Source organism: Xenopus tropicalis, chromosome 4, assembly GCF_000004195.4.
Source record: "Xenopus tropicalis strain Nigerian chromosome 4, UCB_Xtro_10.0, whole genome shotgun sequence".
NCBI lineage: Eukaryota > Metazoa > Chordata > Amphibia > Anura > Pipidae > Xenopus > Xenopus tropicalis.
The window spans coordinates 11,301,910-11,328,151 of NC_030680.2; the positions used below are offsets into that span (position 1 = coordinate 11,301,910).

Sequence of the window (26,242 nt, forward strand, 5' to 3'; positions counted from 1 at the left end):
CACTCACCCCAAATCCCCCCTAACTGGCCTTCAGGCTGGGCCCCCTTAGCCCATAACAAGGTTACAGATATATAGAAACATTGGGGTAACAGTCACTCACCCCAACCTTCCATTAAACACACACACAGAGGGGGTCTCAGCTCACATGCTGTAAAGGGGGGACCTTGGCAAGTGTTCTGCCCCCCTATACATACCACAGGGCACAGGATTCAGCTTTACATCCATTTATTGGAAGTGGTACATTAAAGAATAAAAAAATATAGAGTTTTGAAGCTCTTTGTTATTGGATGGAGGGATCTCGCTCATGGGCACTCTGTATAGCGAATGTAGTTGTGCAACGGCTCCTTCAGGAAGAAATGAAAACAAGATATAAGTAATAAAAGGTACTCAGGTACAATGACCCATAGCAGCCAATAGGATGATCACGTTTAAACAGGTGACCAGTAGATGCTACCTCCTGATTGGTTGCTATGGGTTACTGCACCTGGGCCTTTTATTACATATCCCCTTAGTGCAGAGTGGGCAGTGCATTTACCTTCTCTCCGCCGTCGCCATTATATTTATCCAGCAGGGACTTTATACGGGCGCCATAGTCTGGGTGAACGTCGGTGAAGTTTTTAACCTTAAGTGAGAAATACAAATATATTATTATTATTATTTCTACTGACTTTCCAGGTTATCAGGGATATTCTGGTTATTGCTGACCCCCCTTCGCAAACGTTTGCTTTACCCGTGTTTATGCTTCTGTATTAGTAACCCGTTTATATAAAGTGTAGAAGTAAGGCAGCCTTCAGTGATTGTAGGTAACATTAAAGGGGAAATAAACCCTACTGCTCAACCAAACATTACTCGGTTGTTGCTGGGCTACAAATCCCAGAATAACGTAACAATTTCAGGTCAGTTGGAGAGGCCCATCGTTGGTGCCCATACAGGGGCAGATAAGTCTAAAGGCCACACTCACCCCTGTGTAGGTTATTTATAGGGGAGGGGCATATGGCGCAGTATTTACACAGATACTCACAGCCCTTTCTTGGATGAAGATCTGAGCTTCACTCAGGTGTCGGGCGAGGTTCTCGCACAGTCTCTTCCGCTCTCCTTCAGTCAGAGTCTGAGTGTAGAACATCCTCACCTGGGTGGTGGAAGTAACTGGGTTAGAGAGAAGATACCTGATGGGCCCCCGTCGCTGCCTATTGGCCCCCACTGTTGACAGTCTGCTTCCATTGTATGCCTTTATTCCTTCTGGCCCCCCGATTGCCCGCCAACATGCGCCGTGTATGTGCCTCCTAGTTCCCCCTCATCTGCCCACTGTCATATCAACTTTTTTCCATTAAACGGTAAAATGAGCCCTGTTCCATTTCTGCAGCAATCTTACAGGCATGTCTGGGGTTAATGAGTCTATAATCCATTTCTACGGCAGTCTTACTGGTATGTCTGGGGTTAATGAGTCTATAATCCATTTCTACAGAAGTCTTACTGGCATGTCTGGGGTTAATGAGTCTATAATCCATTTCTGTGGCAGTCTTACTGGCATGTCTGGGGTTAATGAGTCTATAATCCATTTATGCAGCAGTCTTACTGGCATGTCTGGGGTTAATGAGTTTATAATCCATTTCTGCAGCAGACTTACTGGTATGTCTGGGGTTAATGTGCTAGTTATCCATTTTCTGCAGGGATCTTACTGGCATGTCTGGGGTTAATGAGTTTATAATCCATTTATGCAGCAGTCTTACTGGTATGTCTGGGGTTAATGTGCTAGTTATCCATTTTCTGCAGGGATCTTACTGGCATGTCTGGGGTTAATGAGTCTATAATCCATTTATGCAGCAGTCTTACTGGTATGTCTGAGGTTAATTTGATAGTTATCCATTTTCTGCAGAGATCTTACTGGCATGTCTGGGGTTAATATGCTTACAATTTATATTCTGTAGTGATCTTACTGGAATTTCTGGTTAATTATGGCTAAAGGATGTGGCAAAGGATCTCAAGAGGTTGCAGTAAATGCAGTGCATTTTTTGGGGTGCTCTTGCCTCACTTTCACTAACCTTGGGACAGCCTTGCTCATCTGGGTACCTAGCAGTTGGGGGGGGTCCCAGAGGCATATACACTTTTGTATTTTGTTGGCCCCTGAGGTGAGGTTTTCTGGTGGGCCCCAGGTCCCCCAGTCTGACATTGGACATGCACTGATACTGTACGGATCCACCAGTGCCCCCCAGTTGGGCAGGGGGTTCCCCATACCTGAGACACATTGTCCTCCTCACTGCAGTCGTGCCGACCCACGTCTCCTGCGGCCACGAAGGTGGAGTCTTTGCACTTTGGATCATCCCGGGGGGAACTGAAGCTGTTCGGATAGTAATTCGGCATATGGCCTAAAGGGGAGGAAATCATTGTTTGTTGTTTATATCAGAGTGACCTGCTTATATGGCCGGAAACACAGCAAGTGGGATTACTTCCCCTTTACAAGCCTGAAAGCTTTATACTAAGACAGGGATGCCCAGTTTTGGACTGGGGTGTCGGGGGCCCAGTCGTGAGGTTCTGCCCCCCACCCCCGCGCCAGGTATTGCACCCCTCAGGGTGGGAGCACCAGTGCATGCAGTTCTGGCCAGTTGAGTGGGCTAGGGCCGGGCCCATTGGGCTAGTCCTGCCCTGGGGTTGCCCACCCATAGGACATGAAGCCATAAAGCGGGGTCTATGGGTGCCAGGGTGCAGCTCTTACTGGGGTTATTAAACATGCACATGGGGCCGTCCCGCTGGTAATGAGCCACTTGCACGCCCCGGGGGCAGTTGACAGGAAGGTGCAGATAGTTTGGGCCCAGGCGATACCGGTGCGTATCCGGGTAGGAGAACAGGCGACCCTGTAGAAGAAGCAGAACCAGCTGAAATCCACCGCCCTGAAACTGTTTAACACTTACCCCCATATGTAATAAAAGGCACTAAGTTTGCCCAGGAGCAGTAACCCATAGCAACCAATAAGATGTTTGATTAAAACACTTGGCCAATACAGCCTACCTGCCGATTGGTTGCTAAGGGTTACAGCTCCTGGGCAATTATATTACCTTTTATTAAATAACCCCTAGGAGACTTTTTTAAGGGCAACAACTCACCTGAAGCATTTTATCTGGGCTGGCTTCAATCCCGGGGGGCATGTTACTGGGGTCGAAGGCAATCTGCTCCACCTCTGCAAAGTAGTTCTCTGGGTTTCTGTTCAGCACCAGCTTGCCAACAGGGATGAGCGGGTAATCTCTGTGTGGCCAGACCTGAAGGGAAAGTATAAGCCATGAACCCTGGTCCTATTAGTGTCAGCCTATGGGCCATGGGGAAGAGAACAACCCAGCAGCAGCAGCTTCCAAGAATCAGATTCTGCAGAGGGTTTTTTAAATTGTTTGGGTCAAGCCCAGGCCCGGACTGGCAATCTGTGGGTTCAGGCAAATGCCAGGGGGGCTGTAAGGTGCCACAGACAGTCACTATTTATTGGGCTGGGGGGGGCTGTTTGTGCCTCTGGGTACTGGGAATGCCAGGGGGGCTGTAAGGTGCCACAGACAGTCACTATTTATTGGGCTGGGGGGGGCTGTTTGTGCCTCTGGGTACTGGGAATGCCAGGGGGGCTGTAAGGTGCCACAGACAGTCACTATTTATTGGGCTGGGGGGGGCTGTTTGTGCCTCTGGGTACTGGGAATGCCAGGGGGGCTGTAAGGTGCCACAGACAGTCACTATTTATTGGGCTGGGGGGGGCTGTTTGTGCCTCTGGGTACTGGGAATGCCAGGGGGGCTGTAAGGTGCCACAGACAGTCACTATTTATTGGGCTGGGGGGGCTGTTTGTGCCTCTGGGTACTGGGAATGCCAGGGGGGCTGTAAGGTGCCACAGACACTCACTATTTATTGGGCTGGGGGGGCTGTTTGTGCCTCTGGGTACTGGGAATGCCAGGGGGGCTGTAAGGTGCCACAGACAGTCACTATTTATTGGGCTGGGGGGGCTGTTTGTGCCTCTGGGTACTGGGAATGCCAGGGGGGCTGTAAGGTGCCACAGACAGTCACTATTTATTGGGCTGGGGGGCTGTTTGTGCCTCTGGGTACTGGGAATGCCAGGGGGGCTGTAAGGTGCCATAGACAGTCACTATTTATTGGGCTGGGGGGGCTGTTTGTGCCTCTGGGTACTGGGAATGCCAGGGGGGCTGTAAGGTGCCACAGACAGTCACTATTTATTGGGCTGGGGGGGGCTGTTTGTGCCTCTGGGTACTGGGAATGCCAGGGCCTATTTTGAATCTCAGTCCAGTCCTGACCTGACCTTCTCTGCTCTTTTCCCCCCTAAGTCTTTCTCTCCAGTTCTTTCCTATTATCCCTTATTCTCCTCCACTTCTGTTCCAGCCAATCCAAACATTGCCCAGCTGTGTTATTATTATTATCCTTTATTTACAGTGTGAGCACTGACCACAGTTAGTTGGCCAAAACAAATGAGAAGTGGCGGTTTCCGCCTCCCAGTAATGATAAATTCATTAAAGACATAAAGTCATTGCAGATTGGCTTCTATACAGCTGTACTGTGCTTGTTCTATCTGTGCCCACCCTGAATCACTGACCTACGGAACCCCCTGCACTTGGCTGTGCGGCCCTGGTCAAAGTCAGCCACTAATATGAGCCTGTGTAGGGCCAGCTGTAGAATGCTGTGCTCCAAGTTTGCCTAATGGTCTACACCAGGGAACTCCTACCACATGTTGCTCACCACCCCTTTTGATTTTGCTCTAAGTGGCCTCAAAGTAGGTGCCCAATATTATATTTCTGGCTTGGAGACAAGTTTTGGAAGCCCAGAGACACAGTTTAAATCCAAGAAGAGCCTCCTGCAGGCCAGCAGGCCACATGGAGCTACAATAAGCCAATCACAGCTCTCAAAGTAGGTGCCCAATATTATATTTCTGGCTTGGAGACAAGTTTTGGAAGCCCAGAGACACAGTTTTACTTCAAGAAGAGCCTCCTGCAGATCAGCAGGCCAGATGGGGCTACAATAAGCCAATCACAGCCCTTATTTCACATCTGCAAGGAAGTTTTCATGTTTGTGTGGCTCACCAAGATCTGAGTGTGGCTCACAAGTAAAAAAGCTTGGGGATCCCTGGTCTACACTGTAGAGTCTACAGGTAAGTCAGACAGGTGGATTAGGCCTTGTAGGATGAGGTTGGAAGACTTTAGGGTCACTTACTTTTGTGAGGTCAAAAGGATTGAAAGGACATTTCTCTGCTTCCTCGAACGTCATGACCTGGAGGTACATGGTCCAAGATGGGAAGTTCTTCTTGGCGATGGACTGGAATAGGTCTCTGATGCCGTAATCTGGGTCGCTCACCACCAGTCTGTCTGCTTCTTCTACTGAGAGGTTCTTTATTCCCTGGTCAGTCTATGGGAAATAGAAAGGATTGAAGTTCTGCCCTGTGTCTCCATGTAGGAATTTGTGGGATTTTACCCTTATTCCACTTACCTGCCAGAGATAAATCTCTTTAACTGGTAAATAATGAAGGTTGCTTGGACCATCAAGTAGAAGGTAAATATCCCCAGGTGCATACCTTGTAATGAAACTTGCAGTAAACTGCCTTTCCTTCTGCATTGACGAGCTTGAAGGTGTGAGACCCATAGCCGTTCATATGTCTGTGCCCATCTGGGATCCCACGGTCGCTGAACAGGAAAGTCACCTTTACGGAGATAAAAGCACAAATGATGTACTGGTGGTCAGCAGGTTCAATACAGACGGTGACGCTAAGCGAACCCACCAACCTGGTGCAAAGTCTCTGGGCGCAGGCTCCAGAAATCCCAAACTGTATCGGGGTCCTTCAGGTGTGTCTGGGGGTTTCTCTTCTGGCTGTGAATGAAGGATGGAAACTGCAGAAAAAGGGGCAGAGGTTACTTAAATTATAACCATAGAAACTACATAGGAATTACACTACTCACTAGTGGGTCTTAATTCCTGTTTAACAGGACCTGGGTGGCCTGTCTGTGATTTAAATGACTAAGCAACCATGGTAACAAAACACTAGCAAGCAAGGGGGATCCATAAATCAAATGTCTATGATACTCAGAGATGCTCTAAACTAAGGGTTGGGATCTCAAGAACCTCAGTTTGATACCCAGGTACAAAGCTCTGATGATCCTGATTCTGGGCTGGTTTCTTTCCAATGACCTAGCAAGAACAAAGCTTGGAGGCTTCTAAAAAATATATGGGCAATGCAGAGCAAGTTGTGGAGAACTTTGTATAGTGTGGTCTTCATCATGGTCTTCATCATGGCCTTCATCATGGCCTTCATCATGGCCTTCATCACGGTCTTCATCACGGTCTTCATCATGGCCTTCATCATGGTCTTCATCATGGTCTTCTCATTGGTCTTCATCACGGTCTTCATCATGGTCATAAATGATGAAGACCACACTGATCAAAGTTCTTAACAACTTGCTCTGCATTGTCCATAGGGACCGATGCAATTGGAAAACCTTTGAACTGGCCTTACAGTCATAAATAACACTTGATGGGTAAAAAAGCAATCCGGGGTTTTCCCATTGCATCAGTCTCTATGGGCAATGCAAGTTGTGGAGAACTTTGTATAGTGTGGTCTTCATCACGGTCTTCATCGTGGTCTTCATCATGGCCTTCATAATGGTCTTCATCATGGTCTTCAGCATGGTCTTCATCATGGCCTTCATCATGGTCTTCATCATGGCCTTCATCATGGTCTTCATCATGGCCTTCATCATGGCCTTCATCATGGTCTTCATCATGGTCTTCATAATGGCCTTCATCGTGGTCTTCATCATGGTCTTCATAATGGCCTTCATCATGGTCTTCATCATGGTCTTCATCATGGCCTTCATCATGGCCTTCATCATGGTCTTCATGATGGCCTTTGTCATGGTCTTCATCATGGCCTTCATCGTGGTCTTCATAACAGTCTTCATCATGGCCTTCATCATAGCCTTCATCACAGTCTTCATCATGGTCTTCATCATGGTCTTCATCATGGTCTTCATAATGGCCTTCATCATGGTCTTCATCATGGTCTTCATCATGGCCTTCATCATGGGCTTCATCATGGTCTTCATGATGGCCTTTGTCATGGTCTTCATCATGGCCTTCATCGTGGTCTTCATAACAGTCTTCATCATGGCCTTCATCATAGCCTTCATCACAGTCTTCATCATGGTCTTCATCATGGCTTTCATCACGGTCTTCATCATGGTCATGAATGATGAAGACCACACTGACCAAAGTTCTCAACAACTTGCTCTGCACTGCCCATAAGGACCAATGCAGTTGGAAAACCTTTTAACTGGCCTTACAGTCATAAATAACCCTTGATGGGGTAAATGCACATTGAGTCAGGTCTCATCCTGAGTTAGCTTATCTTGAACTGGCACTGCCTGGATAGGATCACATGAAGAAGCATAAAGTGGCTGTCATTTTAGCTTCACCAAAGCAAAAAGATCCAATGATGCGTAAACGTCTCCATCCACTAGGGAGAACATAGGTGAACATGGGTGGTTTGTAGACCAGAGAGATCAGCCTACACTGTCCTACACACCAACAACTAAACATCATCTGCAAATGGGCAGAAATTTGGAACTGACCATCATGGGATCTCTGATGAAGAAAATGGGGGTGTTGTTTCCAACCAGGTCCCAGATTCCATCGTCCGTGTAGAATTTCAGTGCAAATCCCCGAGGGTCTCGGACAGAATCTGCTGATCCTGCTTCCCCAGCTGCGGAGAGAAAGGAGAGGTTCTGAGTGGGATGCAAGGAGGGTTTACTTTGACCCTTTGGGTGCTAGGGCCCTTGAACTCGCACGGGTGAACCCTAGATGTCTATACCAGACCCATGGGGGCAGAATTCTCACCTACTGTGGAAAATCTCACTGCAACGTCCGTCCTTTTCCCAACTCTTTCAAACACCTTGGCTCTGCAGTACTTTGTGATATCGTGCGTCACCTCGAAATAACCGAACGCGCCTGAAATAATGAGCAGAAGCCTCAACCAATCACATGTTTCTGGCAAGTAGGGCAATAAAAGTTTGGAAGTAGGTGGGTCGGCAACTAAAATGCCTTTATTTGACATCATTCTAACAACATACCCGCTCCTTTTGCATGGACAACTCTCTCCGGGATCCTCTCCCGGTCAAAATGCGCCATCTCATCTACAAACACCACATCCTGCATCAGCATTGGCCCCCGGGGGCCGGCCGTCAGCACATTGAGCTTGTCTCCAGCAGGGATTCCAGCTCCCGTAGTCAAGATTGGTTGAGTCTGCAGGGAAACAAAGACAATTACATTACATTATACTCAATTGCTGGGGCACTTACTGGATCCTTAGGGTGAAGACACACAGAGCTACTAGTAGCAGCTACTTGTTGTGGCTACTAAAACAGACAATGCTGATCATTTACTGATAATTGTCTCTACGTGTGTTTTAGCAGAAGCAATTCTCAGTATTGTCTATGGCCGGGGATTTATTGGCATTTAGTAGCCATGAAAAAGTAGCTGCTACTAGTAGCTCTGTGTGTCCTCACCCTTATGGAAACCCCCTGTAATCTAATCAGGTATCTGACTGCTAAGGGCGAAGACACACGGAGCTACTAGTAGCAGCTACTTTTAGTGGCTACTAAACCCCAGAAAATCCCCTGCCATAGACAATACTGAGAATTGCCTCTGCTAAAACACACAAAGAGACAATTATCAGTAAATGATCATCATTGTCTATTTTAGTAGCCACAACAAGTAGCTGCTACTAGTAGCTCTGTGTGTCTTCACCCTAAAGACCCAGATTTGTGTGTTTGTTGATCCTTTGGTGTGCTACCTAATGAACCGCAGGCATGGTAGTTTGGCGTTTAGAGTGAAGACACATGGAGCTACTAGTAGCAGCTACTTGTCACGGCTACTAAAACAGACAATGCTGATCATTTACTGATAATTGTCTCTACGTGTGTTTTAGCAGAAGCAATTCTCAGTATTGTCTATGGCCGGGGATTTATTGGCATTTAGTAGCCATGAAAAAGTAGCTGCTACTAGTAGCTCTGTGTGTCCTCACCCTTATGGAAACCCCCTGTAATCTAATCAGGTATCTGACTGCTAAGGGCGAAGACACACGGAGCTACTAGTAGCAGCTACTTTTAGTGGCTACTAAACCCCAGAAAATCCCCTGCCATACACAATACTGAGAATTGCCTCTGCTAAAACACACAAAGAGACAATTATCAGTAAATGATCATCATTGTCTATTTTAGTAGCCACAACAAGTAGCTGCTACTAGTAGCTCTGTGTGTCTTCACCCTAAAGACCCAGATTTGTGTGTTTGTTGATCCTTTGGTGTGCTACCTAATGAACCGCAGGCATGGTAGTTTGGCGTTTAGAGTGAAGACACATGGAGCTACTAGTAGCAGCTACTTGTCACGGCTACTAAAACAGACAATGCTGATCATTTACTGATAATTGTCTCTACGTGTGTTTTAGCAGAAGCAATTCTCAGTATTGTCTATGGCCGGGGATTTATTGGCATTTAGTAGCCATGAAAAAGTAGCTGCTACTAGTAGCTCTGTGTGTCCTCACCCTTATGGAAACCCCCTGTAATCTAATCAGGTATCTGACTGCTAAGGGCGAAGACACACGGAGCTACTAGTAGCAGCTACTTTTAGTGGCTACTAAACCCCAGAAAATCCCCTGCCATACACAATACTGAGTATTGCCTCTGCTAAAACACACAAAGAGACAATTATCAGTAAATGATCATCATTGTCTATTTTAGTAGCCACAACAAGTAGCTGCTACTAGTAGCTCTGTGTGTCTTCACCCTAAAGACCCAGATTTGTGTGTTTGTTGATCCTTTGGTGTGCCACCTAATGAACCGCAGGCATGGTAGTTTGGCGTTTAGAGTGAAGACACACAGAACTACTAGTAGCAGCTACTTGTTGTGGCTACTAAAACAGACAATGCTGATCATTTACTGATAATTGTCTCTACGTGTGTTTTAGCAGAGGCAATTCTTAGTATTGTCTATGGTAGGGGATTTTCTGGCATTTAGTAGCCATGAAAAAGTAGCTGCTACTAGTTGCTCTGTGTGTCTTCACCCTTAATTCTGCAGCTGGTTGCGACTACAGCTACAAATTAGCAAACAGCATGGCAGCTCCCTGTTCAATGGGACAAGAGAAAGAGTTAATAAGGCAAAGGGTGCGTTACACCCAGTGGAGCCGTTGCAGGGATTTCCAACCTGATGCAACCACACAGGCTTCACAGCAGCGACAGGTTGCACAATATCCTTACTATACGCTGAGCAGATCCATAGAGGAACCGGGCTGAGCATGAATAAGCAGAACCCCCAGTTTGCACTAATGGCCGCAGCAGGAAGTGTGGCTTTTGCACAACAACCTGTGGAGCAATCACTGGAGCCACATTCACGTTATCACCGGCCCATAGCAACTGCCCTAGTGATGGATGGAACAGGGAAATTGCTATTTCATGGAGTAAACAGAGAGCAAGTGCCTAATGTGGTTCGTGTGATTGGCTGCAGGAATTAAAGGAGAAGTAACTGGTCAACCTCTGTTACACCATTGCGTTCCTCCAGCTTCTATAATGTTCCTCCAGCTTCTATAATGTTCCTCCAGCTTCTATAATGTTCCTCCAGCTTCTATAATGTTCCTCCAGCTTCCATAATGTTCCTCCAGCTTCCATAATGTTCCTCCAGCTTCTATAATGTTCCTCCAGCTTCTATAATGTTCCTCAAGCTTCTATAATGTTCCTCCAGCTTCCATAATGTTCCTCCAGCTTCTATAATGTTCCTCAAGCTTCCATAATGTTCCTCCAGCTTCTATAATGTTCCTCCAGCTTCCATAATGTTCCTCCAGCTTCCATAATGTTCCTGCAGCTTCTATAATGTTCCTCCAGCTTCCATAATGTTCCTCCAGCTGTGTGTCCCAATCCCACCTCCCTGGCTCCAGTGTTACAGTAACTCCTTCCCCCCACCCCACCGGCTCTGCTCCTTATTCACTGTATGGGAGGGTTCCCTTTAGTTGCCCCATTACTGCCCCATTATGGGTTAGTTACCGGCTGTGCCACCCTGGGCTGGAAAGTGTCCCGGGTCTCACCTACTAGGCTGCTCTTGGGTGCTGAGAATGCCCAGGGTGGGGGTCACACTAATATTTATTGGGTTCTAGAGCCTCCCACCCCCTATTCCTCTGCAAGGGGCTTCCCCTCTTTGCTCTGCTCCCATCTTTCCTATCCAACCTGGGTGCCGAGGAACACTGACCCTTTCATCCCCGTTCTACACCTACGTGTACAGGTTAAGGTTGAGATACACATATGATTTTACAAGTTATAGTTATATTTTATTAGTTATTCACTTTATAACTTGCCATTTAGCCAACGGGCAAATCAAAGGCAAAAGTTATATGGGGATTAAGCCATTTTACTACAAATAAGCTCATTTATTATCTATAAAAACACATCCTTTTGCAGATATTGTCTCATTAGTCCCTGCCCCAGTGAGCTTACAATCTAAGGTCCCTATCACATTCCCATCAGTCCCTGCCCCAGTGAGCTTACAATCTAAGGTCCCTATCACATTCCCATCAGTCCCTGCCCCAGTGAGCTTACAATCTAAGGTCCCTATCACATTCCCATCAGTCCCTGCCCCAGTGAGCTTACAATCTAAGGTCCCTATCCCATTCCCATCAGTCCCTGCCCCAGTGAGCTTACAATCTAAGGTCCCTATCCCATTCCCATCAGTCCCTGCCCCAGTGGAGCTTACAATCTAAGGTCCCTATCACATTCCCATCAGTCCCTGCCCCAGTGATCTTACAATCTAAGGTCCCTATCACATTCCCATCAGTCCCTGCCCCAGTGAGCTTACAATCTAAGGTCCCTATCCCATTCCCATCAGTCCCTGCCCCAGTGAGCTTACAATCTAAGGTCCCTATCACATTCCCATCAGTCCCTGCCCCAGTGGAGCTTACAATCTAAGGTCCCTATCCCATTCCATCAGTCCCTGCCCCAGTGAGCTTACAATCTAAGGTCCCTATCACATTCCCATCAGTCCCTGCCCCAGTGAGCTTACAATCTAAGGTCTCTATCCCATTCCCATCAGTCCCTGCCCCAGTGAGCTTACAATCTAAGGTCCCTATCACATTCCCATCAGTCCCTGCCCCAGTGAGCTTACAATCTAAGGTCCCTATCACATTCCCATCAGTCCCTGCCCCAGTGAGCTTACAATCTAAGGTCCCTATCCCATTCCCATCAGTCCCTGCCCCAGTGAGCTTACAATCTAAGGTCCCTATCACATTCCCATCAGCCCCTGCCCCAGTGAGCTTACAATCTAAGGTCCCTATCCCATTCCCATCAGTCCCTGCCCCAGTGAGCTTACAATCTAAGGTCCCTATCCCATTCCCATCAGCCCCTGCCCCAGTGAGCTTACAATCTAAGGTCCCTATCACATTCCCATCAGTCCCTGCCCCAGTGAGCTTACAATCTAAGGTCCCTATGCCATTCCCATCAGTCCCTGCCCCGGTGGAGCTTACAATCTAAGGTCCCAAGCACCCATTCACACACACCAACAAGGGTGACAGCAGAAGCCAATGAACCGCAATGTTTCTTTTTTTTCACTCCCATATGATTAAAAAAGATTAACAATTTGTAAAGATTCAATTTGGAGTTTTTTAATCTAAACAAGATCTGTGGTCTCGCCTCTCTCTTACCAACACCCTCTCCCACCTTTCCCCACTCATTCCAACCCAAGCCCAGGGTGTTCCACACCTTCCCCCCCCCCAGTTATTCTATAGTACAGATCCCCTGAGATGCCCCATTGTGGGGTTATAGGTGTTATTGAGTTACCTGCTGTGCCATCCTGGGCTCGGAACGTCTTCAGGGTCTCACCCACTCGGCTGCTCAGCAATGGGACTGTGACTGCCCGGGGAGGGGTCACACTAATATTTATCAGGTTCTAGAGCCTCCCCCTCTTCCTCTGTGAGGGACTTCCCCTCTTTGCACCAGAAAACCTCTCCCTCCCTAAACAAGCGTTGCACCCTCCTTCCCTAATAACCTCCATGCCAAGGAGAGCGCTGCTGCCAGCTCTATTTACCCTTTCATCCCTGTTATTATACAGCGTAACCCTAACATGCATGTCCCAGTACAACAGACTCAATTATAAAGGACATGTCAACCCCAAAAATAAGTTCTTGCCTAATAAAAGAAACATAATTCCAAGCAACTTTCCAATATGAATTTATTAGAAATATTCAGTGCTTTAAAAGTTATGTTTAAATGTAATTGCTATTGAAAGCAGCATTTGCTGAACTCCTGGTTGTTACTTTTTAAATAATGTTGCAAAGCTCGGTCTCCCCCAGCGAGTCAGGTCTGTCAGGCTGCTGCCTTGTGTAAAGGTCCCCATACACAGGCCAATTTTAGTTGCTGATATGGGTCCCTTAGATCAATTCGGCAGCTTATCGGCCCATGTAGGGGCAGTAACGACGGGCCTGCCCGACCGACATCTGGCCTGAAATTGGCCCCAGGGCCAAACGACCAGATTAGCCTGAATTCCCCCGATATCCCCCACCCGTAGGTGGGGATATCGGGAGAAGATCCGCTCGCTTGGTGACCTCGCCAAGCGAGCAGATCTGAACGTGTATGGGCACCTTTACATTGTTTCATATGTCAGAGCCCCCAGGGCAGGGAATAGAAAGGGACAAACACTGCTTCCAATTGCAATGATATATATACAAACACCATTGTAAATATGTAATGAATGTACATTGCAAAGTTGCTTAGAATTTTGTTTTATTTTATTGGGCAAAAAATGATACTCTGGGTTGACTTGCCCTTTAATATTAAACATAAATTAAGAAATCATTTAGCGAATGAAAATAAACGTGATGCAAGTCTCCTTCAGTAATAACATTGGGGTTATGCAATCTCATTGTAAATACAGCCTTCTTGCACCTATATCACAGGTAAGGGCCCAGGCTGCTACACGAGCAGGTCCAGACTGGCAATCTGTGGGTTCTGGCAAATGCCAGAGGAAGAGACCCTGGTTGGGTATAGGGATGCCATCGGGCTGGTATTATAGTCACTATTTATTGGGCTGGGGGGGCTGTTTGTGCCTCTGGGTACTGGGAATGCCAGGGGGCTGTAAGGTGCCACAGACAGTCACTATTTATTGGGCTGGGGGGCTGTTTGTGCCTCTGGGTACTGGGAATGCCAGGGGGGCTGTAAGGTGCCACAGACACTCACTATTTATTGGGCTGGGGGGGGGCTGTTTGTGCCTCTGGGTACTGGGAATGCCAGGGGGGCTGTAAGGTGCCACAGACACTCACTATTTATTGGGCTGGGGGGGCTGTTTGTGCCTCTGGGTACTGGGAATGCCAGGGGGGCTGTAAGGTGCCACAGACACTCACTATTTATTGGGCTGGGGGGGCTGTTTGTGCCTCTGGGTACTGGGAATGCCAGGGGGGCTGTAAGGTGCCACAGACAGTCACTATTTATTGGGCTGGGGGGGGCTGTTTGTGCCTCTGGGTACTGGGAATGCCAGGGGGGCTGTAAGGTGCCACAGACACTCACTATTTATTGGGCTGGGGGGGGGCTGTTTGTGCCTCTGGGTACTGGGAATGCCAGGGGGGCTGTAAGGTGCCACAGACAGTCACTATTTATTGGGCTGGGGGGCTGTTTGTGCCTCTGGGTACTGGGAATGCCAGGGGGGCTGTAAGGTGCCACAGACAGTCACTATTTATTGGGCTGGGGGGGCTGTTTGTGCCTCTGGGTACTGGGAATGCCGAGACCGAAGGGGAACCCCTTACCAGCACCTCCAAACCAGGCAGCAGTCCCAGGGTTCCCAGAGTGCCCTATGTCAATTGCCACAGCTCAGTTGCTCTAAAAGAAATGATTGTTCAAACACCATGTGATAACCGAAAAGTGATAAACGGCTATAATTGTTTTTATCGTTTTCTTTATCTATTCTGATAAGCATGAAGCAAGAAATATTTTACCAGATGGAAATAAAAAAATGGAGATATAAAAGGAGAAATCAAACATCTAATGCAAGAGTCCTTCTCCCTCCCTGTAGAGATTAAGCTGCTTCACCATGAATAAGCATAACGTTACTCCCATGTGTAAGGCAATAGTGCAAGCCGAGTGTGAACTTATGCAATTGTTGGGTTTGACAATCAGTAGAACAATTCCATGTATAATACCCCAGAACCCACAGCAGGATAAATACAGTGCCAATTCCATGTATAATACCCCAGAACCCACAGCAGGATAAATACAGTGCCAATTCCATGTATAATACCCCAGAACTCACAGCAGGATAAATACAGTGCCAATTCCATGTATAATACCCCAGAACCCACAGCAGGATAAATACAGTGCCAATTCCATGTATAATACCCCAGAACCCACAGCAGGATAAATACCGTTCCAATTCCATGTATAATACCCCAGAACCCACAGCAGGATAAATACCGTTCCAATTCCATGTATAATACCCCAGAACCCACAGCAGGATAAATACCGTTCCAATTCCATGTATAATACCCCAGAACCCACAGCAGGATAAATACAGTGCCAATTCCATGTATAATACCCCAGAACCCACGGCAGGATAAATACAGTGCCAATTCCATGTATAATACCCCAGAACCCACAGCAGGATAAATACAGTGCCAATTCCATATATAATACCCCAGAACCCACAGCAGGATAAATACAGTGCCAATTCCATGTATAATACCCCAGAACCCACAGCAGGATAAATACAGTGCCAATTCCATGTATAATACCCCAGAACCCACAGCAGGATAAATACAGTGCCAATTCCATGTATAATACCCCAGAACCCACAGCAGGATAAATACAGTGCCAATTCCATATATAATACCCCAGAACCCACAGCAGGATAAATACAGTGCCAATTCCATGTATAATACCCCAGAACCCACAGCAGGATAAATACAGTGCCAATTCCATGTATAATACCCCAGAACCCACAGCAGGATAAATACAGTGCCAATTCCATGTATAATACCCCAGAACACACAGCAGGATAAATACAATGCCAATTCCATGTATAATACCCCAGAACACACAGCAGGATAAATACAGTGCCAGTTCCATGTATAATACCCCAGAACCCACAGCAGAATAAATACAGGGCCAATTCCATGTATAATACCCCAGAACACACAGCAGGATAAATACAGTGCCAGTTCCATGTATAATACCCCAGAACCCACAGCAGAATAAATACAGGGCCAATTCCATGTATAATACCCCAGAACCCACAGCAGGATAAATACAGTGCCAATTCCATGTATAATACCCCAGAACCCACAGCAGGATAAATACAGTGCCAATTCCATGTATAATACCCCAGAACCCACAGCAGGATAAATACAGTGCCAATTCAGTGCCAATTCCATGTATAATACCCCAGGGTTCTGGGGTATTATACATGGAATTGGCACTGTATTTATCCTGCTGTGGGTTCTGGGGTATTATGCAGGATAAATACAGTGCCAATGCCATGTATAATACCCCAGAACACATAGCAGGATAAATACAGTGCCAATTCCATGTATAATACCCCAGAACCCACAGCAGGATAAATACAGTGCCAATTCCATGTATAATACCCCAGAACACACAGCAGGATAAATACAGTGCCAATTCCATGTATAATACCCCAGAACACACAGCAGGATAAATACAGTGCCAATTCCATGTATAATACCCCAGAACCCACAGCAGAATAAATACAGGGCCAATTCCATGTATAATACCCCAGAACACACAGCAGGATAAATACAGTGCCAGTTCCATGTATAATACCCCAGAACCCACAGCAGAATAAATACAGGGCCAATTCCATGTATAATACCCCAGAACCCACAGCAGGATAAATACAGTGCCAATTCCATGTATAATACCACAGAACACACAGCAGGATAAATACAGTGCCAATTCCATATATAATACCCCAGAACCCACAGCAGGATAAATACAGTGCCAATTCCATGTATAATACCCCAGAACACACAGCAGGATAAATACAGTGCCAATTTCATGTATAATACCCCAGAACACACAGCAGGATAAATACAGTGCCAGTTCCATGTATAATACCCCAGAACACACAGAAGGATAAATACAGTGCCAGTTCCATGTATAATACCCCAGAACCCACAGCAGAATAAATACAGGGCCAATTCCATGTATAATACCCCAGAACCCACAGCAGGATAAATACAGTGCCAATTCCATGTATAATACCCCAGAACACACGGCAGGATAAATACAGTGCCAATTCCATGTATAATACCCCAGAACCCACGGCAGGATAAATACAGTGCCAATTCCATGTATAATACCCCAGAACACACAGCAGGATAAATACAGGGCCAATTCCATGTATAATACCCCAGAACCCACAGCAGAATAAATACAGGGCCAATTCCATGTATAATACCCCAGAACACACAGCAGGATAAATACAGTGCCAGTTCCATGTATAATACCCCAGAACCCACAGCAGAATAAATACAGGGCCAATTCCATGTATAATACCCCAGAACCCACAGCAGGATAAATACAGTGCCAATTCCATGTATAATACCCCAGAACACACGGCAGGATAAATACAGTGCCAATTCCATGTATAATACCCCAGAACACACGGCAGGATAAATACAGTGCCAATTCCATGTATAATACCCCAGAAAACACGGCAGGATAAATACAGTGCCAATTCCATGTATAATACCCCAGAACACACGGCAGGATAAATACAGTGCCAATTCCATGTATAATACCCCAGAACACACAGCAGGATAAATACAGTGCCAATTCCATGTATAATACCCCAGAACACACAGCAGGATAAATACAGTGCCAATTCCATGTATAATACCCCAGAACCCACAGCAGGATAAATACAGTGCCAATTCCATGTATAACACCTCATTCCTGTGTGTTGTAGAAACTTCTTCCATTCATACACTGCCAGAATAAAACATAGAGAAGTGAAAATAATTTAATCTTTTGCCATTGCTCAAGTCCCACACTAGGACACACAGCCCCTGTCAGATCTAAGAAAAGGCGGAGAGGAATTTACACAATATTGCAACATTTCCGCTTCACATTCAGCACAAACACTATTGCTAGCAAGTGCTTAGAAAGCATCATTGCACTATTGTTGCAGCCCCCTTACTTACTCTGATGCTGAAAAGTTGAAAAGTGAGGAGGAGGGGGGGGGGAGCACCGCTTCAGCCACTTCAGGGTCTCTCAAATATTTTTCTTTCTATTCGCCATTAGTGTTCACAGCACCCCAGGGGTAGTACTCACTACTCAACCCTTAGCGCCAGGCAAAGCTTACACTGGTCCCATGCTCCAAGGAAATCTATATTCCTAAGCCTAACCACAAAAGTCTCCTCGTTGGAGCCTCTGGCTGCTCTACGAATTACCCTGATCATGCCGCTAACTCCTAGATTGAGATATTACACATTTTCCAAACACTTGTTACTTCTACTGGAACCTGCCTCCATCCCAGGACCTTCAGTAGCACCTCCTCAAGAAAATGGGGACCAAAAAAGGGCAAAAATATGGCGCCAATTTTGACTTAAGGAGGTCATTTGGTTGATGAGAGCAGGGAAAAAGCAGAGATTCTAAATTGTTTTCTGGTTTCTATACAACTCAGGTGCCAGCTAATATAGGCTTCATTTTTAATAAACAACTTTTGATGGATGGGTGACCCAGGAGGACATTAAAAAAAGACTTGAACATATAAAGGAACATAAAAACATAATTATAGATGCAAGAAAATTCACCAATGAGAATTCTACTGATAAATAACCTCATTATAAATGCAGAAGAAGTGACCAATGAGAATGCGGATTCCCAGCACTGTGTCAGGCCCCTTGCTGGTACCTTACATATAGAGATAATGATGGCATTTTCCCCTCATTATATGGCACAGGAATCAGACATGGGGATAAGGGCAGACTTGTTCAGTGCTGGGAAACTGTGTTTAATGCTCCCAACTCCAATTGCAGGAACAGAGAACATGGAGCCGGATTTATACAGATCAGCTGGGATTCTCATTGGGGGATTTTTCGCATTTTAAAGCAGTCGCTGGCTGTGGGGATTTGGGGGAAAGTTTTATTGTGCAATATTGCTTTAAGAATACAGCCCTGATGTTGCTGGACTACAGCTCCCAGCATGCCTCACCCTTCATTGTATGTTACATTATTCTGGGATTTGTAGTCCAGCAACAACCGAGTAAAGTTTGGTTGAGCCGCGCTGTGCAGCAGGGTTTATATCCCCTTTTTAATGGTTACAGCAATAAATCTATGCTGCCTGATTTCCCTTATAGATCCAGCAGGGGGCACAATTCTCCTAGAAATCTCCCCTTACTAACGACATCCCACAAATGCCAAGATTCGCTGGGTTATGCACCTATTTATTTGCAGGCCGTTTCGCAATCGCCCGTTATCACTGCACTTTTGTAGCTCCGCATGTATGTAAACATTAAGGAACAGCTTGTGTGAAAATAAAATGACAGTCAGGGACAAGATTTCTGTTTAGTAAACTGGCGAATAACACAATGGGGCTTTAAGGTATCTTTTTTCTCAACAAAAGCTCTTTTTTTTTTAAAAAAAAGGTCAAGTAAACCGCGCAAGTGCTCGGGGGTCGGACGCCCCAACTGATAAGGGAAACTAAACCAATAAATGCCTTTATTTGCCCTGCCCAAAAAAACTGACTGTGTATTTAGACACCAAATTGCAGTTATGATACTCAGCCCAGAAGGAAATAATACAAAGTGCAGGTACTTACCCTTTCCCAGGCGTTTTCACAGTCACTCGAGGGCTCAGCTGTAAAGCTGCCGTTGCTAAGAGCGTTTTTTCATTTTGTTAATGACCCAGTAAATCTCCATGAAAGGGCACACACTGTGTTATTGCAGCTTCTTGTAGGTAAAAAGTCTCCCGGCACAGTCGGCTGTAGGCATGTGTTTCCCTGATACGGTTAATGCACTCACACACATGTTATTTATTGTGCTTATGGGGCAAATCTATAGGCTCAGGCCCGGACTGGCAATCTGTGGGTCTGGCAAATGCCAGAGGGGCTGTAAGGTGCCATAGACAGTCACTATTTATTGGGCTGGGGGGGGGGGGGCTGTTTGTGCCTCTGGGTACTGGGAATGCCAGGGGGGCTGTAAGGTGCCACAGACAGTCACTATTTATTGGGCTGGGGGGGCTGTTTGTGCCTCTGGGTACTGGGAATGCCAGGGGGGCTGTAAGGTACCACAGACAGTCACTATTTATTGGGCTGGGGGGGCTGTTTGTGCCTCTGGGTACTGGGAATGCCAGGGGGGCTGTAAGGTGCCACAGACACTCACTATTTATTGGGCTGGGGGTCTGTTTGTGCCTCTGGGTACTGGGAATGCCAGGGGGGCTGTAAGGTGCCACAGACAGTCACTATTTATTGGGCTGGGGGGGGCTGTTTGTGCCTCTGGGTACTGGGAATGCCAGGGGGGCTGTAAGGTGCCACAGACAGTCACTATTTATTGGGCTGGGGGGGGCTGTTTGTGCCTCTGGGTACTGGGAATGCCAGGGGGGCTGTAAGGTGCCATAGACACTCACTATTTATTGGGCTGGTGAGGGGGCTGTTTGTGCCTCTGGGTACTGGGAATGCCAGGGACTATATTGAATCCCAGCAATATTGAACAGTAAAACTTTCCCCCAAATCCCCACAGCCAGCGACTGCTTTAAAATGCAAAAAATCCCCCAATGAGAATCCCGGCTGATCTGTATAAATCCGGCTCCCTGTTCTCTGTTCCTGCAATTGGAGTTGGGAGCATTAAACCCAGTTTCCCAGCACTGAACAAGTCTGCCCTTATCCCCATGTCTGATTCCTGTGCCATATAATGAGGGGAAAATGCCATCATTATCTCTATATGTAAGGTACCAGCAAGGGGCCTGACACAGTGCTGGGAATCAGCATTCTCATTGGTCACTTCTTCTGCATTTATAATGAAGTTTTTTATCAGTAGAATTCTCATTGGGGAATTTTCTTGCATCTATAATTATGTTTTTAGCAACTTCTATAGCAAAACTGGGGGGCGCAGTGGGACAGCATCATGGCTGGGTTTACAATCCAATTTAAAGGGGATACAAACCCAGCCATGATGCTGTCCCACTGCACCCCCCAGTTTTGCTATAGAAGTTGCCAGAGTCTCCACTGAGGAGAGAAATAGATTTAGTTCCCTAGGTTCCATGTTCTAGTGTAGGGACTCAAACAGATAGAGGGATGCCAAGACAAGCAACAACCGACCAATTGCCACTTCGTAGCCCTGCCCACAATTACATCGCTTCCCCACCCCTGTGATGTCACTCTTGCCCAGTGATGTCATACCCCCTCCCCTGCCCAGAATTCAGGGGAGTGAAAGGTACCAAGTCTAGAGAGGGACAGGCCCTTGACTACTCAATGTTGAGTAGTAGAAGTACCCAATCTTTATAATAGCAATAAATTAGTACTGGGGAATGCCCTTCCTAGTGATGGGGTAATGGCAGACTCTGTTAATGCCTTTAAGAGGGGCCTGGGTGAGTTCTTGAACAAGCAGAATATCCAAGGCTATTGTGATACTAATATCTACAGTTCGTATTACTGGTTGTATATATATATAGTTTATGTATGTGAGTGTATAGATTGGTTAGTATAGGTTGTGTGCTGGGTTTACTCGGATGGGTTGAACTTGATGGACAATGGTCTTTTTTCAACCCTATGTAACTATGTAACTATGTAACTATGTAACTATCACTTTTATTCTCCTGAACCAAAACTCCTAAAAATGTCTGTGCCGAACCCACATTCCCTGTCTGCAAAGAAACACTGATTTCTATCTGACAAAAATCCAGTCTTTCTGCATTTGACAGTGACGATGCCGAGTATTTTTGCTGCATTTTGCTGCGTCAATCTTATTTCTTCAAAAAAATATTGTTTTACTTGGGCTTAGCCCGGCAGCAGTGTGAGGCGGGAAGAAATGCGATGTGAATGATGTATAATTTGTCAGCGCAATATAAAGGGTACAATGGTCCAGGTAGCATTACAGTGTTTATAGTAACAGGGATAATAGCCTCTGGGAAGGGACTGGGGCTGTGGGATAGCAGGTATAGTAGGGAGAGATGGTGCCTATAGTAGCAGTGGGGGGATAATAGCCTCTGGGAAGGGACTGGGGCTGTGGGATAGCAGGTATAGTAGGGAGAGATGGTGCCTATAGTAGCAGTGGGATAATAGCCTCTGGGAAGGGACTGGGGCTGTGGGATAGCAGGTATAGTAGGGAGAGATGGTGCCTATAGTAGCAGTGGGGGGATAATAGCCTCTGGGAAGGGACTGGGGCTGTGGGATAGCAGGTATAGTAGGGAGAGATGGTGCCTATAGTAACAGTGGGGGGATAATAGCCTCTGGGAAGGGACTGGGGCTGTGGGATAGCAGGTATAGTAGGGAGAGATGGTGCCTATAGTAGCAGTGGGGGGATAATAGCCTCTGGGAAGGGACTGGGGCTGTGGGATAGCAGGTATTGTAGGGAGAGATGGTGCTTATAGTAGCGGTGGGGGGATAATAGCCTCTGGGAAGGGACTGGGGCTGTGGGATAGCAGGTATTGTAGGGAGAGATGGTGCTTATAGTAGCGGTGGGGGGATAATAGCCTCTGGGAAGGGACTGGGGCTGTGGGATAGCAGGTATAGTAGGGAGAGATGGTGCCTATAGTAGCAGTGGGGGGATAATAGCCTCTGGGAAGGGACTGGGGCTGTGGGATAGCAGGTATAGTAGGGAGAGATGGTGCCTATATGTAGCAGTGGGGGGGATAATAGCCTCTGGGAAGGGACTGGGGCTGTGGGGAAAGCAGGTATTGTAGGGAGAGATGGTGCTTATAGTAGCGGTGGGGGGATAATAGCCTCTGGGAAGGGACTGGGCTGTGGGATAGCAGGTATAGTAGGGAGAGATGGTGCCTATAGTAGCGGTGGGGGATAATAGCCTCTGGGAAGGGACTGGGGCTGTGGGGATAGGCAGGTATAGTAGGGAGAGATGGTGCCTATAGTAGCGGTGGGGGGATAATAGCCTCTGGGAAGGGACTGGGGCTGTGGGATAGCAGGTTATAGTAGGGAGAGATGGTGCCTATAGTAGCAGTGGGGGGATAATAGCCTCTGGGAAGGGACTGGGGCTGTGGGATAGCAGGTATAGTAGGGAGAGATGGTGCCTATAGTAGCAGTGGGGGGGATAATAGCCTCTGGGAAGGGACTGGGGCTGTGGATAGCAGGTATAGTAGGGAGAGATGGTGCCTATAGTAGCAGTGGGGGGATAATAGCCTCTGGGAAGGGACTGGGCTGGGGATAGCAGGTATAGTAGGGAGAGATGGTGCCTATAGTAGCAGTGGGGGGATAATAGCCTCTGGGAAGGGACTGGGGCTGTGGGATAGCAGGTATAGTAGGGAGAGATGGTGCCTATAGTAGCAGTGGGGGGATATAGCATCATGGTGACAATGACACTCTATAGTAAGGTAGGGAATTTTGTGGTGAAAATTTAGTGGCCACCAAAACAAACTGATACATGGGATACAGACCTGTCAGTACAATAAGTAATAAGCTTAATAAGAAGACTCGCTGGATCTGTACAGGTTTAACAAGACTCTGAATTTTTACATTTTCTTCCTTCTATAAGGCCCATCGGTGTCGGAATGCAGTAAATCCCTCTCTGTCAGTCACGGATTTGAGGCCTGAGGCTTCTCCAGGGTGTAGTGTAGTTTTTTTAATTATTTTCCTTCCTCTTCTGAATCTTCCCAGCTTCCAAATGGGGGTCACTGACCCCGGCAGCCAATACGATTTCTCTGTGAGGCTACAAACGTATTTGATGCTTTTTATTACTTATACCTCCTCTATTCTATATATCTGTCTCTCATTGAAACCACTCCCTGGTTGCTAGGTTAAATTGGACACTAGCAACGAAATAGTTGCTAAATTTCCAAACTGGAAAGAGAGAGGCTGAACGAAAAGCTAAATAATTAAAAAAAAAAACCACAAATAATATAAAATGAAGACCAATTGCAAATTGTTTGTGAAAAGCACTCTCTACTTTATTATCTTCAGAGGTGAACTACCCCTTTAAGGCCTTACCTACGGATTACAGTCTGTGGGTATCAGCTGCATACAGGGTCAGACTGGGCCGCCGGGACCCCGGGAAAAATCCTGGTGGGCCCCGGTTCTAGTGGGCCCCGGCGACCCAGACCCGACGCTTGCCGGCACTACCCCTGCCCAACTGCTCCTGTCCTAAGCGTTAAATTTACGCGCTCGGAGGGGGACTTCGGGTGGGGGGCCCTGCGAGAGGGGTTAGGGGGGCCCTGTGGGGGGGGGGGCACGGGCACCTGCAGGCCCCTGGGGCGGGAGCCCCGGTGGGCCCTTCAACCCCCAGTCCGACCCTGGCTGCTTACCTTCCATTGGTCCAGTTTATGCAGGACAGTCCTGCAATGCAAACAGAAAAAGGGGTGTGGCTCCATAGGAAAGTGGGTGGGGTGTTTCCATCTTAGGGGAGTGTCCAAATCTAATTATCAGGGGGCTTTTTCCCAGCACATGGAAATAAAGGCACCGCCTAGAAACTATGAAACTGGATGCGGCTACTTAACTACATTCCCCAGTGCGACCTTCTACATGTCTGTCAGCTTCCTAAATCACGGCTATTATAAACTGAAACAGAATGTGACCCCCTGCAGCCCCCATACGAGACAGAATTGCAGGAACGCATGTGTATAATTAAGTAGCCCTTTGCCTATTTATATACCTGGCTGGGGCTTATGGGGCAAGTTCTGGGCCTTTGGCCTGACCCGATTTTGTTTATAGCAGAAAAAAAAAACCAGGAGAAAAGTTATATACTTTATTTTTTTTCTTTTTAATTTTTAGGTTTAGTTCCCCTTTACATTTTTAAAATAGTTGTTGCCCTGCTAAAGCTCTCAGAAGGCAGATAGTCTCGTTCTATTTTCAGAGAAAGGGACTGTGACCCAGAATGCCGGGCCGAGGGGGAAGAATGCGGCGCTGTGGGAAAGCGCTTTGCCAAAATGACTGCGGCCCCAGAAATGCGCTCACAAGCAGGGTTTTGTTTCTGTCATCCGAGCCTCTGGGTATTCACAGACCCAAATGCCCACTGCGTGTCGCCCCCATTTTTAGTACAGTATCTGGGGTAGTTTGTGGGACTGGGTAAGAGGAACAGCAACACCAAAATGGCACAGGTTACATAGCGGATAGCAGATGAGCTCTGTAGGATCCCATTGTATTCTACACAGCTTATCTGTTATTTGCTATTTAACCTCTGCCTTTTCGCCTTTTCATCTTTTTCATCATTGTATGGCTGCCCCAATGGCTACACAGCAGCTTTGTTTATATAAACTATATTAGGGTTTCTGAGGCAAACATACAGGTTTTACCAATGTGGAGCAACAGTACATTATATATTAATTACTCTAAAACACCTAAATGTTACAGTGTAGAGGGGGCAACTGTGCTTTCTCCCCAGTGAAGCTGCCCCTTGGGTAGGGGGGCTGCTGTTGATGTATAGCAGGGGTCCCCAACCTTTCTTAGTCGTGAGCCACAGTCAAATGTAAAAAGACTTGGGGAGCAACACAAGCACCATAAAAGTTCATGGAGGAGCCAAATAAGGGCTGTGATTGGCTATTAGGCAGCCTCTATGCACCCTATCAGCTTACAGGTGCTATATTTGGTAGGAAATCTTGTTTTTATTCAACCAAAACTTGCCCCCAAGTCAGGAATTCAAAAATAACTCCCTGGTTTGGGGGCACTGAGAGCAACACCCAAGGGGTTGGGGAGCAATATGTTACCCCCGAGCCACTGGCTGGGGATCACTGATGTACAGGGAGGAACACATTAATGATGTAAGGGGGATGGGTCGATGATGTAAGGGGGTGGGTTGATGAAGTAAGAGGGTGGGTTGATGTAAGGGGGTGGGTTCATGATGTAAGAGGGGGGTTGATGATGTAAGGTGGTGGGTTGATGTAAGTGGGTGGGTCGATAATGTAAGGGGGTGGGATGATGTAAAGGGGTGGGTTGATGATGTAAGGGGGTGGGATGATGTAAGGGGGTGGGTTGATGATGTAAGGGGGTGGGATGATGTAAGTGGGTGGGTTGATGATGTAAGGGGGTGGGTTGATGTAAGTGGGTGGGTCGATATTGTAAGGGGGTGGGTTGATA

At 46.9% G+C, this 26,242-nt stretch overlaps 1 protein-coding gene across 2 annotated transcripts; it reads right to left on the reverse strand.

Moving 5' to 3' along the window:
• Positions 1-208: 208 nt before the first annotated feature.
• Positions 209-18,000, reverse strand: cat.3 (catalase, gene 3). Of its 2 annotated transcripts, none has more exons than XM_031900057.1 (13): positions 17,953-18,000; positions 8,095-8,266; positions 7,862-7,972; positions 7,597-7,727; positions 5,755-5,859; positions 5,547-5,672; positions 5,189-5,380; positions 3,102-3,254; positions 2,714-2,852; positions 2,236-2,366; positions 1,022-1,129; positions 536-622; positions 209-344 (listed from the first exon to the last, which is right to left on the reverse strand). In XM_031900057.1, exons 1-13 carry the CDS (start codon positions 17,983-17,985, stop codon positions 303-305), a joined length of 1,530 nt encoding a protein of 509 aa, XP_031755917.1. In that variant the 5' UTR covers positions 17,986-18,000; the 3' UTR covers positions 209-302. The 2 variants fall into 2 exon arrangements, with proteins under 2 accessions (XP_031755917.1, NP_001011417.1); NM_001011417.1 differs by lacking the exon at positions 17,953-18,000 and adding an exon at positions 12,839-12,889.
• Between the last annotated feature and the right edge of the window lie 8,242 nt (positions 18,001-26,242).

Coding starts and splice junctions, on each gene's coding strand:
- cat.3 (XM_031900057.1), bottom strand. CDS start 17,985: ATGGAAGAAGTTTCTACAACACACAGGAATGAG. Junction 7,973..8,094: donor TGTCCATGCAAAAGGAGCGG/GTATGTTGTTAG, acceptor TCATTATTTCAG/GCGCGTTCGGTTATTTCGAG. Junction 623..1,021: donor TCTTCATCCAAGAAAGGGCT/GTGAGTATCTGT, acceptor TTCTCACTTAAG/GTTAAAAACTTCACCGACGT.